At 46.9% G+C, this 17,790-nt stretch overlaps 1 protein-coding gene across 1 annotated transcript; it reads left to right on the top strand.

Moving 5' to 3' along the window:
* The first annotated feature begins 1,812 nt into the window (after window positions 1–1,812).
* On the top strand, window positions 1,813–17,283 carry CD2 (CD2 molecule). Its single transcript, XM_010367901.2, has 5 exons — window positions 1,813–1,948; window positions 2,086–2,406; window positions 8,476–8,706; window positions 12,515–12,637; window positions 16,517–17,283. Exons 1-5 carry the CDS (start codon window positions 1,888–1,890, stop codon window positions 16,834–16,836), a joined length of 1,056 nt encoding a protein of 351 aa, XP_010366203.1. The 5' UTR covers window positions 1,813–1,887; the 3' UTR covers window positions 16,837–17,283.
* The last annotated feature ends 507 nt before the right edge of the window (window positions 17,284–17,790 follow it).

Below are 17,790 nucleotides of genomic sequence, written 5' to 3' on the forward strand. Positions count from 1 at the left end.
CTCAGCTCACTGCAAGCTCCACCTCCCGGGTTTACGCCATTCTCCTGCCTCAGCCTCCCGAGTAGCTGGGGCTACAGGCGCCCGCCACGTCGCCCGGCTAGTTTTTTGTATTTTTTTAGTAGAGATGGGGTTTCACCGTGTTCGCGAGGATGGTCTCGATCTCCTGACCTCGTGATCCGCCCGTCTCGGTCTCCCAAAGTGCTGGGATTACAGGCTTGAGCCACCGCGCCTGGCCAACCTTACTTCTTTATATCATCAGTTGTGTTCATCCTTTCTTTCTTACTTTGGATTATGTGTTATATGTAGATAGGCCTTCCATACTCAAGCTATAAGAATATCTTTCTATATTGTCCTTTTAGCATTTTAATTAATTATTTTATTTTATTTTATTTTTTTGAGACAGAGTCTCACTCTGCCGCCCAGGCTGGAGTGCAGTGGCATCACCCTGGCTTACTGCGACCTCTGCTTCCCAGGTTCAAGCAATTTGCCTGCCTCAGCCTCCTGAGTAGCTGGAATTACAGGCACATGTCACCATGCCTGGCTAATTTTTGTAGTTTTAGTAGAGATGGGGTTTCACCATGTTGGCCATGTTGGTCTTGAACTCCTGACCTAAGGTGAGGAGGTCCGCCTCGGCCTCCCAGAGTGCTGGGATTATAGCTGTGAGCCGCCACGCCCGGCCTCCTTTTAGCATTATTGTAGTAGTTTTGCATTTAAAATTTTAATTCAATTGTTGTGCATTATTGTGGAAGATGCTCATACAACCATGAGGTAAATATTTGGGGCTTCCTTTTACCCACCCAGTAATGGCAAATAACTGCTTTGACTTAATTTCATTTCCTCGGCAACTTTCTGACAGAAAATATCCATATTTGTACTTAGAGTTGAAAAAGAAAACAAGCACCACTTTTACAGTTTTTACTCACTGTGACCTAAAGAATTGTAACGCTGAAAATGTGCTTTGGAAGTCTGTCATGGTTATTCCTCTTTTTAGGCATCTTTTCAGGGCACACGCATCTCTGCATCACTGTCTCTTTCCTTGTGTCACAAATTTCTGTTCTCTTTTTCTCTCCCTGTTCCCTTTCATTTCTTTTTTCTCCTAATCTCTCCTTTTTCTTAACCACCTATAATGCTAATCAATTTAAATGCTTTTGACTTGTTTGTTTTGGTGGTTTAAGTGTATTTCATAGTCTCTATGCTTCTTTGTTTTGGAACAAGTTTTTATTTACCTAACAGTGAATTTCACTAGAGTTGTAAAATATACACCAAACATAGGATTTGGGGATTGCAAGCATTTATAGCTGATACTCAATTTCTTTGTTTTCATCACAAAAACGATTTTAGAACATGAAAAATATCTTTGGAGAAACAAAAAAATCAATTTCCTAATCATTTTATGGGCATACCTTTTTCAATATTTATAATCATATAGGATAAATATTTGCATTCTGCTATTGGCTTGTGAACATTTACCTATATTTCTCTGTGGTCTTGTTAGGGACAGTATACCTAAGTGGATAAAAGCCTGGGTGGTTGAATTTGGCTTCTCGTTTACAAAAGACTGATCCTTAGTCATCTACTTAGCCTCTATGATCCTTTTCTCTTTCACTGAGATGAGAAAATCCATCCGTCCCAATTTTTTGTGTGAGGATTAAAATGCGGTAAGAAAACACACACTCATAAACACATCTGCTTTGGCAAAGGAGCATATCAGAAGGGCTGGCTTGTGCACGCTCTCGCTCTCTGTGTATGTGTGCTATGTTTTATGTTACTGTAAAAGGTGTAAAGAGAGGCACGTGGTTAAGTTCTCGGGGTGTGGACTCCACCAGTCTCACTTCAGTTCCTTTTGCATGAAGAGCTCAGAATCAAAAGAGGAAACTAACTCCTAAGATGAGCCTTCCATGTAAAATTGTAACCAGCTTCCTTCTAATTTTCAACGTTTCTTCCAAAGGTAAGTTGGTGGATGGGTCGCCACTGTCACGGTTAGAAGCTTCTTCTTTGGAGACCCTGAAGTAACATAAGAGCCAAAGAAGTCCCAACCCAGCTTTCCCTGGAAGTGACTCTCAGTAACTCTTTTGCTTTTTCTAGGTGCAGTCTCCAAAGAGATTAGGAATGCTTTGGAAACCTGGGGAGCCCTGGGTCAGGACATCGACTTGGACATTCCTAGTTTCCAAATGAGTGATGATATTGATGATATAAAATGGGAAAAAACTTCAGACAAGAAAAAGATTGCACAATTCAGAAAAGAGAAGGAGACTTTCGAGGATAAAGATGCATATAAACTATTTAAAAACGGAACTCTGAAAATTAAGCATCTGAAGATCCATGATCAGGATAGCTACAAGGTATCGATATACGATACAAAAGGAAAAAATGTGTTGGAAAAAACATTTGATTTGAAGATTCAAGGTAAGTGTTCATTCCCTTTATTGCTTTATTTCAGTGTGGGTGCTATTTGGCAAGTTGGAAAATAGCATTTATAATATTCCCCAGCGCTGACCTCTGCCTCTAGGGGGGCTGTACAGGAAATTAGATGCATGTCTCCTGCCCCAGTGAAGACTGTGGTCCAGTGCTGGAATGGGGTACATCTGAAGTCTACCTGCCTACAACTTTCTCTTCAGGTGGTTACAGGAATGTGGGGCTGGGTGAAGAACCTGGATTAAGGTGGCATTAATCAGGAGAGAGACACAGGTGGGGAGGGGGAAAAGGCAACTGTTCCAGGTTGCTGATGAATGGGCGAGCTAGGAGTGGGGCAGGAAGAGGCTGACTGGAGAGCAGCGGGCCTTTCATCGACAGAGCCCATTTCAAGCCAGACTGCCCTGAAGGAGGAGTTATATGGCAGAAAAGGCCTGGAAACAACATATTTAAGGATGAACAGCCCTCGTTTTGGATCTGCTTGTCAGAGTGATCCAAGGTGATAGGTGATTTTTGCTAATATGTGTAGAAGATGCACAAGGTGTGGCTTTATTTATCTCTGCCGTACTGGGAGGGCAGGAGTGGATATTGAGGATGGGGTTAGGGAGACTAGTCTGCTGCTGTGATCCAAGGGAAGTGAGGACCAATTAAATCAGATGTTTTTGCATGCGGCCTGGGTATCATTAGGTTATAAAGCTCCCTGGGAGATTATAATGAGCAGCCGAAGTCAGTCACCACTGGCCTAGACCAAAGGGTGCCTGTAAAGTGGGAAGAATGAGGATAATAAGGGTCAGGCATAGAGAAAGGTGGCTTGGGCAAGGGAGAGAAGGAAGAGAAAGTGGAATCGAAATGCCATTGAAGTTGAAAGCCCAGGGGATGCTGGGGAGGGAGTGATAAGAAGGAAAAAGAAGAAGCTGCGCTTGACTTGGGGAGGCAGACAGGAACCCCAGAATGAGCACAGGCCAACCATTCAGTGAGCAAATAAGCATTTCTGTGCTTCACACAGAAAATGTCACCGGAAACAGGGTCCCCTCCTTCTTCCTTTCTGTCTCCAGCCCCGTCTTCAGCACCTGGACCTTCTGTCTCCAGCCCCCCTTCAGCACCTGGGCCTACCAGCAATCCCAGATAGTGTCAGATTGCCCAGTCCAGCATTCCCAGACACTGTCAGCTCCCCTGCAGTGACAACTTTCCACACTCTAGTCCTGCAACCTTGAGTGGGAGCACCTTGTAGAAATGTAGTGGGGTTGAGCATGGCTCTCAAAAGGGTCTCTGATTACAGGCTCTGGAAACCACAGATCTCAGGACTCCAAACAGCACAAAACTCGAGTGCCCTGTTTTGAGTGTGAGCCCTACATGAGGGACCATGCTGGTGTTTTCACATTTGGGTCGCATTTAGCGTTGCGGTGGAAATAATGGCTACCAGCTAGGAGTCAGGTGCTTGCTTACATGATCTTATTTAAAGCTCCCAACAATACTGAGACATAGCTGTTATTATCTCTTTGTTATATATAAGAAAACAGAGACCTAGTCAGAAGCAGCTTGTCCAAGGTCTCATTGCTTGACAGGAGCAAAGTCAGGATTCAAACTCAGAGGTCTTTTTGGCAAGGATAATGACCTTTTCTTTTTTTTTTCCAAGCAGCTTCATTGAGATAACTCACCTAGCATTCAATTTGTCCCTATACTAAAATGGCCTTTGGTATATTCAGAGTTTTGTAACCATCACCACAATCAACATTTTCATTGCCCCCAAAAGAAACCCTTCACCCTTTAGCCTAAAGACAGCGACTTGCTTTGTGTGTGTGCACGCCAATGTCATATAACATCTTGATTCAACTTGTAGTTGGGCACTATTACCAGACTTAAGGTCACCACGGCCTTGGGCAAATTCCCTATCTGCTCTGAGTCTGATTTTTGAAGGACAACTTCAAGGGATATTCAATGAGACAATGTGTGTACAAGTGCCTTGCAGTGCCTGGGGCACAATACCTGTTTGCTCAGTGCTAATGCCTTCCCACATCTGTTTGTTTCTCCAAGCTTCTCTTTGTTTTTTTTTGTGTGTGTGTGAGATGGAGTCTTGCTCTGTTGCCCAGGCTGCAGTGCACTGGCATGATCTATGCTTACTGCAGCCTCTGCCTCCCAGGTTCAAGTGATTCTCCTGCCTCATCCTCCCAAGTCGCTGGGATTACAGGCGTGTACCACCACGTCCAGCTAATTTTTGTGTTTTTTTTTTTTTTTGGGGGGGTGGGGACAGAGTCTCGCTCAGTCGCCCAGGCTGGAGTGCAGTGGCGCGATCTTGGCTCACTGCAAGCTCCACCTCTCGGGTTCATGCCATTCTCCTGCCTCAGCCTCCCAAGTAGCTAGGACTACAGGCGCCCGCCGCCATGCCCGGCTAATTTTTTGCATTTTTAGTAGAGACGGGGTTTCACTGTGTTAGAGATGGGATTTTGCCATGTTGGTCAGGCTGGTCTCAAACTCCTGACCTCAGAGGATCTGCCTGCATCAGCCTCCCAAAGTGCTGGGATTACAGGTGTGAGCCACGGCACCCGGCCTCCAAACTTCTCAAACTCCAGTAGTTGTGCCTGCATTTCCTTCATGAGGGAGTTGCTGCTGCAGGCTGAAGAGGCAGTGGAGGGCTCCTTAGAAGCAGATGCTGGTAGGGAAGTGGTTAATCCCAGCAACTCAGAATTAAGGAGTTCTCAACCATGGGAGGCCTTAGGTTGGATCAGTTCTAAGATGCTATCTTAGTGAATGTATACGGAGGTACCACTCCACAACTCCCATCACTGTGTTGTTCATGTTAGCAAAATGCTAGAACAGTCAGCAGTCAGAAACTTATTAATCAATTAAATTAAGAATGCATCCTTTAAAAAGATGGAGATATGCATTTACTGATGTTCATTAAAAAAAGAATGTCATAATATAATTTCACAATAAAGGGGAAAAGGCAGACTATAGGATCACAAACTAGTTTTAATTTTAAAAATATTACATATATATATATATACACATATACACACACACAGAGAGAGAGAGAGAGAGAGAGAGAGAGAGAGAGAGAGAGAGAGAGAGAGAGAGAGAGAGAGAGAGACAGGGTCTCACTCTGTAGTCCAGCCTGGAGTGCAGTGGCTCAATCTTGGTTCACTGCAGCCTCTGCCTCCTGGGTTCAAGCAATTCTCACACCTCAGCCTCCTGAGTAGTTCGGATTACAGGCGCGTACCCACACACCTGGCTAATCTTCGTATTTTTAGTAGAGATGGATTTCACCATGTTGGCTAGGGTACTCTTGAACTCCTGGCTTCAAGTGATCCGCCCACCTCAGCCTCCCAAAGTGCTGGATTACAGGCATGAGCCACCTCACCCAGCTGAAATATTACATTATTTATATATGTACATATAAATAGAAAATATCTGATAAAGATATACATAAAAATATTATTCATTATTAACTTTGAGTGGTGGCATTGTGGGTAATTTTTAATCTGCTTTAAACTTTTAAAAATATTTTATCGGCCGGGCGCGGTGGCTCAAGCCTGTAATCCCAGCACTTTGGGAGGCCGAGACGGGCGGATCACGAGGTCAGGAGATCGAGACCATCCTGGCTAACACGGTGAAACCCCGTCTCTACTAAAAATACAAAAAAATAGCCGGGCGAGGTGGCGGGCGCCTGTAGTCCCAGCTACTCCGGAGGCTGAGGCAGGAGAATGGCATAAACCCGGGAGGCGGAGCTTGCAGTGAGCTGAGATCCGGCCACTGCACTCCAGCCCGGGCGACAGAGCAAGACTCCGTCTCAAAAAAAAAAAAAAAAAAAAAAAAAAAAAAAAAAAAAAAAAAAAAAAAAAAAAAAAAAAAAATATTTTATCAACTTGTACAATGACTGAAGTTGAAAGCCCACGGATGCTGGGCAGGGAGTGATAAGAAGGGAAAAGAGGAAGCTGCACTTGGCTTGGGGAGGCAGACAGGAACCCCAGCATGAGCACAGGCCAGCCATTCAGTGAGCAAATAAGCATTTCTGTGCTTCATACAGAAAATGTCGCCAGAAGCAGGGCCCCCTCCTTCTTCCTCTGTCTCCAGCCCCATCTTCAGCACCTGGGCCTACCAGCAATCCCAGATAGTGTCAGGTTGCCCAGTCCAGCATTCCCAGACACTGTCAGCTCCCCTGCAGTGACAACTTTCCACACTCTAGTCCTGCAACCTTGAGTGGGAGCACCTTGTAGAAATGTAGTGGGGTTGAGCATGGTGCTCAAAAGGGCCTCTGATTATGGCATCTGGAAACCACAGATCTCAGGACTCCAAACAGCACAAAATTTGAGTGTCCTGTTTTGAGTGTGAGTCCTACGCCGGAGACCATGCTGGTGTTTTCACATTTGGGTCGCATTTAGCGTTGCGGTGGAAATAATGGCTACCAGCTAGGGGTCAGGTGCTTGCTTACATGATCTTATTTAAAGCTCCCAACAATACTGAGACATAGCTGTTATTATCTCCTTGTTATATATAAGAAAACAGAGACCTAGTCAGAAGCAGCTTGTCCAAGGTCTCATTGCTTGACAGGAGCAAAGTCAGGATTCAAACTCAGAGGTCTTTTTGGCAAGGATGATGACCTTTTCTTTTTTTTCCAAACAGCTTCATTGAGATAATTCACCTAGCATTCAATTTGTCCCTATACTAAAATGGCCTTTAGTATATTCAGAGTTTTGCAACCATCATCACAATCATGTTACTGTGTTACTGTTGTAAGTAGAAAAAAAAAATTCGATTCTGAAGAGACAGGCAAACTTCATGACCAAACCCCTAGGCTATGTACTTACTCGTTGCTGAGTGTTGATACTTTCCATTTTCTTCCTTCTCAGTAACACCAATAGCATCGTAGAACTGATCATCTTGGGATGAGAAGAAAACTTCTAATTTAATTTCTGCATGCCTACATATATTGGGACATAAACGAAGTTTGACTGTGATGTTCCATGGGGAAGATATTGGTGTCTGGAAGTCAGAGTGGGAGGGAATCATTGAAAAATAAGCTAGTGCGTCTATATTATGAATGGAGAGAAACTGAGAGGGAAAAGTGGCAAGTCTGGGGGAAACAAAGCAAAGAATGAGAAAAAAAAACCAGAGGAGGAGGAAAAAGAGAAGGTCACACAGCTAGGAAGTGATGGGGCTAGGATGTAGACCTGAGCCATCTAATGTCAAGCCTAGGCATTTTCCTTTTATGATGCAGTCTCTCTGCGGGACAGGCAAGAAGTTTGTGATTATTGAATGCATGAACTACCACTAATAATATCAGTGCCTAATGATCTGCCCAGGGCTTTGCCACATGTTGCTCCTTTTGTGACAGGTGGGGCATGTTTTTCTGATCCTTTTCCGATGCTCTGAGGAGGGCTAGTGTAGACCCTGTGAGCAGCTGAGCAGCTCTGGGCTGGGAGAAGGCAGAACCAAGTCTCTGGTTCCCAGGCAGGTGGCTCTTTTTCCCCAGAGCCTTGAGCTCCTTGGACACCCACATGCTCACATGTACCCACCTGGCCCTCTGCTCCAGGAACTTGGTTGGGGCAGAGGTATCCGAGGTCTCCGTTCACATGTCAATGTGGCGATTCCTCCAGGATGGGGTTCCTGGCTGCTCTTAAGGCATTGCCCTTCTCAGACTCCTGAGGCACCCTCTTAGCCATATTCCTAAACCCTGACTGCCATGTTTTATTTAGATGGTGCTCTAAGGCCACCCACTGAACCTTTCAGAGCCTTGAACATTTTTTCTATAAATGGGAAGAAAAACATCAGCCTCTCTGTTAGGATTAAGTGATATCATACATGTGAAAGCATTTTAAGGTATAAGACAGCATATAAACATTACATATGATACATTATTTAGTGGCAAAATGTATCTATGAATGTCATCAGAAATAATTTTTTTCCAAATGCTCTTTGTAAATAAAATCATTTTCAAACGGTGCTAGAGGTCTTTGACATGGTTCCCTTGTCCCTATCTGACTCCATCCCTCACTGTATAAATAGATATGCTTATTAAAATCAGAAAATTGCCTAAATTGAACTGGATCTTTATTTTCTTTTTAGAGAGGGTCTCAAAACCAAAGATCTCCTGGACTTGTATCAACACAACCCTGACCTGTGAAGTAATGAATGGAACTGACCCCGAATTAAACCTGTATCAAGATGGGAAACATCTAAAACTTTCTCAGAGGGTCATCACACACAAGTGGACCACCAGCCTGAGTGCGAAATTCAAGTGCACAGCAGGGAACAAAGTCAGCAAGGAATCCAGGGTGGAGACTGTCAGCTGTCCAGGTGCGTGGCAAGCGTCACTTCACAAACACAGCTCTCCAGGCCCTCAGGAGGCAGAGGCACGCTGCTCCAGGTCACAAGTGCTCATGCTGGGAGGCAGCCCTGGCTCAGGATGAAGCGTGAAAACATATCTCTTTCTCTTGGAAATCTTCAAGGGAAGCCTCAGGGGAGGTGGTGTTCTGTGGTTACCCAACCTGGGAGTCCTCCCACTGAGCACAATTTGACCACAAGCAATTTTAAAGATCCTCTTCTAGGAGAAAGAATTGCAAAACCGAAGAGGGAGGAGCTGTAGAGAGTATCTCATGCAAAGCCCCATTTTCCAGAGAGGGAAACTGACTTGCCCAAGGTCCCTTGGCTAGTTAGTGACATGATTCCAACTGCTCCCCTAAAGATCAGTGGTCAGCGCCTCCTATCAGGAATAAAGGTGAAAAGGTTGCAGAAACCCTGGGGGACAGGGACATGGGGGAATGGAGCCCTTGAGGCCAAAGAGGACTGTGGACAGCAAGGCAATACTCCTGGCACACAGCAGGACGGCAAGGCTTGGGGACTAGCTCCAGAAAATCTCAAAACTCCAAGACCATAATGGGTCCCCAGTGTCCCAGCCTGACATGACCTCCAGAAGTATTTCTGAGAGGCAGCCTGCTGTAGTGCCCAAGCTCTCGCTTGGGAGTAGAGGTCTGGACTTCTAGTTTGGGTCTGTCCAAATTCAGCCAGAGAATTTTGACAGAGTTTCTTCCCCTCTCTATGCTTCAGCTTCCTGGCCCACGAAGAAAATAAGCACCATGTTCACAGACTATTAGATGAGTAGACTCTTGGATCCACTTCCAAGTTCATTCATGTGGGCCATTGGGCTGCCTCACAATATGGCAGCTAGCTTCCCTCAGAGTCCTCTAAGAAAGAGCAGGAATAAGTGCCCAGGACAAAAGCCATGGTCTTTTTGTAACTTAATCTCAGGAGTGATATCCCAATCACTTCTGCTGTGTTCTGTTCATTAGAAGCAAATTAATAAGTCTAGCCCACATTCAATCAAAGGGGATTGCACATAGATGAGAATACCAGGAAGCAGGGGTCATTGAAGGCATCTGAGAGTCTGCCAATCACCAACTTGACCAGCATCACTTCACCCCCGGTTTTCCCACCAGTCATTCTCCCACATTTCCCTATCACTAAGGCACAGTGAGTGAAGTTGCCTCTCCTTGACTTCACAACTTCTTTTTATTTGAGACAGGATTTTGCTCTGTTGCTAAGGCTGGAGTGCGGTTGTATGATCATAGCTCACTGCAGCCTCGACCTTCCAGGCTCAAGCAATCCTCCCACCTCAGCCTCCCCAGTAGCTGAGACTACAGGAGGATGCCACCAAACCCAGCTAATTTTTAAATTTTTTGTAGAAATAAGGTCTCACTGTGTTGCCCAGGCTGGTCTCGAACTCCTGTGCTCACACAGTCCTCCCACCTCAGCCTCCCAAAGTGCTGGGATTATAGGCATGAGCCACTGCAGTGTCCTCGGGAGATCTTTGATTAGAGTTGTCAGATATAGCAAATAAAAATACAGTATAAGTATGTTTCAGAGATTACATGGAACATACTTGGGCTAGAAATTATTCATTGTTTATCTGAAATTCAAATTTAACTGGGTGTTTTGCATTATATCTGACAACCCTATTTTAACTGGAGCCCACAAGTATAAAAATATGTGTGTATCACGGATGGAAGGAGGGAGAGAAGGAGGACCTTGGGAGCAGCCAAGGTTTGAAGGCTGGAACGCTTATGTCCCTTATTCTATGGTGCAGAGCGGAAGCTGGTTGGGAGAAGGACCACTAGGGAGATGGGAAGAATACCTGGGGAGATATTAGGGTGGAGGAGCTGCTCTTGAAGACCTGAAAAGGGATTTGGAAGTTTTATTCTGAAAGGCCAAGGCAGAGAGGAGCAATGATGAGAGTCTAACCATTTGGTTCAGATTAGGTGAGCGTTTACATACTTAAAACCTCCGATGCGCAAAAATACTTTATCACATAAACTCATGGGCATGTGATCTCCAAGAGAAATTGTAGGAAGATACTATGCCTGGATTTAGGAACTGGGAGGGCATATGTTTGATTGACAGTGCCACCGCTGCTTCTGAAACATAATGTAATGTTCCCCACCGCGAGCACTACCAGGTGTCCCACGGCGCCACACTGGACAAACTGGAGAGCAGGCTGGGTAAAGCATTGCCTACATTCCTGCATGTGCCCAAGATAAAGTTGTGGCAACTTCCCAACGACTCGGAGAGAAGATGGAGCTGGTGGCTGCATGACTTAGCCATGTGCTCCCCAAAGCATTTCAGGCCTGCCCTGCCGCACCCTGGGTCAAATCAGAAAAGTTCTCAAGCTCAGCAGGAAGTGGCCTCTGGTATCTCCTGCCCCTCCTCCAAGCCAGTAGGGCCTAAAGGGCCCTAAATCCTTTACTGACCCAATTTCAATGGTTTAAGATTATGCCTGTTTCTCTGGTGGAGGCCTCTTCATCAGTAGAGCTTAGAGATGTTGTGTAACTGGCAGGCAAAGAATGGGTTAGAGAGAGACTCGAGGAAAGAAAGCCAAGATGAACAAACCACTGCAGTCTAATAATCTGTTAAACTTGGTTTCTGAGCCTCTGACCCTCTCCTTGGGGCCCATCCTGGGCTTCATGTATAACAGTGTCTCCCTAGGATCTTTTTTGCCTGCAGAAGCATTTCTTTTGTGATGCTGGGCCAAGTTCCAGTTGTTCTTTAGATGACCCCGTCCCCTGACCCCAGCCCCACTGCTGCTTCTCTAACTGCTATTGACTCACAAGGGGCAGACAGCCCTCCCGTTTCCCCTGTTTCTGGGAAACAGCTCCCAGAAGCACCAGTGCAAGAACACTAGCAAGAGTGAGACCTCACATTTGTGTTGTTTTACAGTTTACAAAGCACTTTCATATCCATTATCTGATTGACTTCCAACAGCCACCTTATGATGTAGGTTTCATTATCTCCACTTTACAAAGAAGGAAACAGGCTTGGAGGGGTGAAGTAACTCTCCAAAGTTCGCTACAGCTCTTGCCTAGAAAAGCCTAGACCAAACCCACTTCCCTTAACACCGAAGTCACTGTTTTCCTCATTGCATTACAGTGACTGAAGGTCCAGAAACTGAAGACTAAGTCTACTGCTGTTACTAGCGCACTGTACGCCGGGTTTCTCTCGTGGCTCCAGGGAAACTCTGAGGGGTGCTGGCCATGAGGTCAGAGTGCTGGGCTGGACAAGTGAAATATTTACCCTGAGTGTTTGGAAACTGCCTGGTAGAGAGGGTGAGAAGGAATCATGGTGCGGGGGGCAGGGTAGCCAGAGACGAGAGCAGGATCGACAGTGCAGAAACACCGAGACAAGGGGTTGCTTAAGGGAACTGCTCAGGAACAGATATTGCGTGGCTTCGGGCAACTCATCCTCCCTCTCGGGGCCTCATGTTTGACACTAGAGGTTCCTTTAGAGTATCTCTAAGATCCTTGGATCTAAAAGTTTGTGATGTCCATGTCCATGACGGGGGCAGTGGGCAGGCAGGCCTCGGTGCATGAGCAGTCAGGCATTTCTAGTCCCTGAGAGCAGTTTCCCAAGGAGCCTGCAGATGGAGCTTCCCCAGGACCTTGGGTCCTCCCAGGGTTGACACCACTCACCACCCTCTGTGAGCCTGGGAGCCGTGGGGTGAAAGGTCCCAACAAGCTCTCTTATCTGCTTGATGTAGGAGGCAGCATCCTTGGCCAGAGTAACGGCCTCTCTGCCTGGACCCCTCCCGGCCATCCCACTTCTCTTCCTTTTGCAGAGAAAGGTCTGGACATCTATCTCATCATTGGCATTTGTGGAGGAGGCAGCCTCTTGATGGTCTTTGTGGCACTGCTCGTTTTCTACATCACCAAAAGGAAAAAACAGAGGAGTCGGAGAAATGGTAAGCTCCCCCTCTTTCTTCCCACCACAGGCCCCAGCAAAATCCCCATGAAACAGCTCATGGGGATGACACCTTGAATCTGCAGAGAAAATAATGGAAATAGGTAGTTTCGGAATGTCAGGGTTGTAGCCAGCGGGTATAGCTTGTTTCATTTTGTGGTTAGCTTGATTTTTGAAAAACAAATTCTTAGTGGTGACAATGTGGGAGCTTTGAGACAGTGAATCCAGTTGGCCTCATTGGAATCCACCACTGAGGCTTACTTGGTGACAGGCTAATGTGAACATCTTTTGAATGAGCCACACTTCTCTACATAGGTAGAAAGGTTAGCTCTAAAACACCATTTCTAGCAATAAATGTCCTGTCTATGGGTGACCGAAGACTGTGGACTTAGTCTTGGGTTCAGGACCAAGCTCCTAGAAACACAGGGAAAATCATTCAGGTCATCAGGTACTCACAGGAAAACAGCTGTTCTAAAGCAGGGTGACTGTGCTCCCCTTTGCTAATTCTCTGTTTGAGGGATGTGTTAGGGTTGAGAGTTTCTCCTCGGATCAGGCCTGTCCGACAACCTATCAGCAATGAAAAGGGCAGCTGGCTCAGGGAGCATCCAGGCCAGCCAAAGCAAAACACTTCAGAGAATGGCCAACCCGGGGTCACTGTCAGGGCACAGATGAGGGTGTCAGCCATTGGCGGGACTTGCAGCCAAGGGAACAGGCCCTGGGGTTCTCTGCAATTCACGTTCACAGCAGGACTTGGTCTCTCCCTAGAACCTGCAGGCACAGCCACACCAGCTGTTTCCAGTGCTGCCCAGGGAGGTGGTCCAGATTTCCCCAAGCAGTGGTGGCCTTGGGCCCTGTGCCCTCTGGATTTGGTTTCTTTACCTCAAACTTCTTCCTCTGTTCTCCCTCTGCCTCCCCGTCAGGCTGTGGTCCCTCAGCCCCACGTCCCATCATGCCACTGCCCCCAGCCCAGGCCCTGAAACATCTTCCTGAACTTAGCCCCATTCTTCCCACCACCATTGTCCCACACTTTCCACCACAGTGCAGCTGAATCACTGGCAGGTCCCTTAGGCATGCCCGGCTTGCCCTCCTCTGTGCCCAGCTCTGGCTGTTCTCCATGCTCCTCTCTAGCAAAGACCCCTTCTCCATTGACTAATGGTCAAAGACCACGTCTTCTTCCAAGGTGGACCTCACTTGTCACCCCAAGACAAGGTGATCTCTGCCATCACCAGGCTGAGAAGACCAGCATGGTGGTTAGTTCATGCTGATAAAAAAAAAAAGTCATTAGTCTCTGTGTTTTATATCTATTAGTGCATCCAGCTTTCAGAGTGATCTTAGGAGATAGATAACAACACAGTTGAGCAAACTTAAATTCAGTGAGGTTCAATTATTTGCCTTAAATCCTGTGGCCAGTAGGCTGATTCAGGCCTAGGCTGAGGCAAGGAGCCCAGAATTTAAGGCACAGAATTTAAGGAGGCTGACCTGCCCTTGCACAACCTGAAAGTTGGTGCCTCTTTAAACTGCATGCCCGTCAGCCTCACTTGCCTCATCCCAGTCACGCCCTGGGCTGAGCAACCAGGAGATGCAAACAAGGGAGACGGACAGTGAGCCTGGAGGAATTCCTGGGAGCACACGTTTAGGCGCCAGCTGCAGCTGCTGGGGTGGGCAGACTGAGACCCACTGTCCTGCTTGAACCAGGCAGGGTGCACAGAGTCGTAGCCAGCCTTGTCTGTGCAACCCTGACTGCAGTCTCAGCCATGTGGTCACACCCCATTCCTCCTACCAGAACTCATGTGCCTCTGCCTACACTTTCTGGTGGCCCTGGGCTCTTCACAGAAATTGACATTGCAATTTTCAATTCTTGTTCGCCTCTTGATTTTAGGCTTCCTGAGGACGATTTGCGTCTAAGTCACAATGACACTTAACACTTAGAAGATGAGGAATAAACATTGGAAGGACAAATGAACAAAATGGTGGATGGGCCAGGTGTGGTGGCTCACACCTGTAATGTCAGCACTTTGGGAGGCCAAGGCAGGAGGATCCTTTGAGCTCAGGAGTTTGGGACCAGCCTAGGCAATGTAGTGAGACCTTGTCTCTACTTTAAAAAATAAATTAAAAAATTAGGCGGGTGTGGTGACGTATACCTGTAGTCCCAGCTAGTCAGGAGGCTGAGGTAGGTGAATCATTTCAGCCCAGGAAATTGAGAATACAGTGAGATGTGATCAACCACTGCACTCCAGTCTGGGCGACAGAGCAAGACCCTGTCTCAAAAAAACAAAACAAACAAAAAACAAAAATGGTGGGTGAACAGAGTAGTAAATCAATGGCCGGTGCAAGCTTGCCACATAGGAGTCACTGAAAAAGGACCACCCACTGCCCCAAATTCAGAACTGGGGTCAGGGGTTAGAACCCTCTGCACAGTCTACTGGACATAACCTAAGCAACGACTGCAGGGCACGGAAGATGGCATAGAGGATGTGTTTTGCCCTTTCTGGAGGCCCTTTCCTCTTTGTGCTTAGAGCACACGAGCCACTTAGGTATCAAAATCACATTGTCTGACTTTGACTCTACACTCAAAGCCACCTAATGCTCACATTTCCTGTAGTCAGAGGAGGCCATCTGGTTTGAATCAACATCCGGAAGTTACAGGGTGATGCTTAGAGAGGGCTTGTGCTTCCCCAGCCACACATCTCCATAAAGATGTAAGAGGTAATTTTTTCGGCCGGGTGCGGTGGCTCATGCCTGTAATTCCAGCACTTTGGGATGCCAAGGTGGGCAGATTACCTGAGGTCGGGAGTTCAAGACCAGCCTGACCAACATGGAGAAACCCGTCTCTACTAAAAATACAGTATTAGCCAGGCATGGTGGTACATGCCTGTAATCCCAGCTACTCAGGAGGCTGAAGCAGGAGAATTGCTTGAACCCGGGAGGCGGAGGTTGCAGTGAGCCAAGATTGTGCCATTGCACTCCAGCCTGGGCAACAAGAGTGAAACTTCGTCTCCAAAAAAAAAAAAAAGAAAAGAGGTAATTATTTCACCCCAGGGAAAATCTTCTCTTCCTAACTCCCTCTGGAGCTACTGCAAAGATGGCTTTGGGTGCAGGTACTGAAATACCTAACTTACAGCCTGAAGGAGTCCAGAGGGGCCAGCAGGGTGCTCCAGGCCTCTAGCAGCTGGGCACCCTCACAGATGCCCTGTGATTTTCAGAGTACAGGAAAACTACATTACGAATAGTTGTGGTTCTGCTTTCATGGACTGAAGTCACACAAAGAAGAAAATCCTGATGGATGAGGAGAGGAGGAATTCTTTCCCTCCTACGGCCAAGAGGATAGGTCACGAATTTCTGAGGAGTTAGTAAATTTCTAAGGACAAAAAGTCCCTTGCATATTCCAACCTCTTACCAGTAGGTGGGTTGCATGACAGTAGAACTGGGGGAAAGGCATATCTAACACTGAAATGCCTCAGAAGGAATGTAGTTACTAATATCCTCCATGACTCCTCATAACCCCTTCCCATGCGCTCTAACAACGAGGTTCTTGCTCTCAGGGAACAATCTCTAGGTCAGTACAGAGGTAGGGATCCAGGTCTGAGTGCTATCTCTGATCACAGGAGCACCAGGCGCAAAGCCCTCCACTCATGTGTCTTCTTCCTGTTGGTTCCTTGAGTTCTCTAGTCCTACGCTCTCCCTCTACCTTATGGTGAGCACTTCTTTCTCTCCTATGAGCTTTAGAGTTCTCAGAGAGTAGGGGCAACTTCTTCTTTCTCATTGCATCCCCCAAAGCAGTACCTTTTATGTGCAAGGTGCCTTGCACATGAAAGGTACTCAATATTTACATCAATTTCACCTGGCCAAGATGAACTCTATTGAGGTTTTGTTGTTGCAGATGAGGAGCTGGAGATAAGAGCCCACAGAGTAGCTACTGAAGAAAGGGCCCGGAAGCCCCACCAAATTCCAGCGTCAACCCCTCAGAATCCAGCAGCTTCCCAACATCCTCCTCCACCACCTGGTCATCGTTCCCAGGCACCTAGTCATCGCCCCCTGCCTCCTGCACACCGTGTTCAGCACCAGCCCCAGAAGAGGCCTCCTGCTCCGTCGGGCACACAAGTTCACCAGCAGAAAGGCCCGCCCCTCCCCAGACCTCGAGTTCAGCCAAAACCTCCCCAAGGGGCAGCAGAAAACTCATTGTCCCCTTCCTCTAATTAAAAAAGATAGAAACTGTCTTTTCCGATTAAAAAGCACTGTGGATTTCTGCACTCCTGATATGCACATCCGTACTTCCATCAGGTGTTTTCTACATGCAGAACATTGTCACCTCCTGAGGCTGTGGGTCACAGCCACCTCTGCATCTTCGAACTCAGCCATGTGGCCAACATCTGGAGTCTTTGGTCTCCTCAGAGAGCCCCATCACACCAGTAAGGAGAAGCAATATAAGTGTGATTGTAAGAATTGTAGAACACCGAGCACAGAAATCTTAGAGATCTCTTTTCCCCTCTCAGATCATGTGTAGATGCGATAAATCAAGTGATTGGTGTGCCTGGGTCTCTCTACAAGCAGCCTATCTGCTTAAGAGACTCTGGAATTTCTTATGTGCCCTGGTGGACACTTGCTCACCATCCTGTGAGTAAAAGTGAAATAAAAGCTTTGACTAGACCCGAGTCTGCTCATTGTGTGAAGGACCCCAGTATCGAGGAGAGAAGGCTGCCTCACTGGTGTGACAGCAGGATCAAATTCAGTCAACTCAATCCAGCTGAGACCTCCTTAGTTCTCACCAGAATGACCAGAACATTCTCCCCAGGTTTCAGCAAAGCTGGGTCCAACAACCTATTTGTAGATTTCCATAATGAATTGAAGACTCCATGCACAAACGTTAACAGGAATCACCAGAAAACTTAACCTTTTGGGTCTTACTTCCTTGACTGTTCAGACACGGTCATCATGACCTGTACTGTCATCCTTGAAAACAGGGAAATCGGCCGGGCGCGGTGGCTCAAGCCTGTAATCCCAGCACTTTGGGAGGCCGAGACGGGCGGATCACGAGGTCAGGAGATCGAGACCATCCTGGCGAACACGGTGAAACCCCGTCTCTACTAAAAATACAAAAAACTAGCCGGGCGAGATGGCGGGCGCCTGTAGTCCCAGCTACTCAGGAGGCTGAGG

This window comes from Rhinopithecus roxellana, chromosome 8 (genome assembly GCF_007565055.1).
Source record: "Rhinopithecus roxellana isolate Shanxi Qingling chromosome 8, ASM756505v1, whole genome shotgun sequence".
Lineage (NCBI taxonomy): Eukaryota > Metazoa > Chordata > Mammalia > Primates > Cercopithecidae > Rhinopithecus > Rhinopithecus roxellana.

What these genes read in the sequence shown, in the direction of transcription:
- CD2 (XM_010367901.2), top strand. Translation starts at nt 1,888, where the DNA reads ATGAGCCTTCCATGTAAAATTGTAACCAGCTTCCTTCTAATTTTCAAC. An exon ending in TTTCAACGTTTCTTCCAAAG is followed by an intron (nt 1,949 to 2,085) that starts GTAAGTTGGTGG and finishes TGCTTTTTCTAG; the next exon opens with GTGCAGTCTCCAAAGAGATT. An exon ending in ATTTGATTTGAAGATTCAAG is followed by an intron (nt 2,407 to 8,475) that starts GTAAGTGTTCAT and finishes TTTTCTTTTTAG; the next exon opens with AGAGGGTCTCAAAACCAAAG.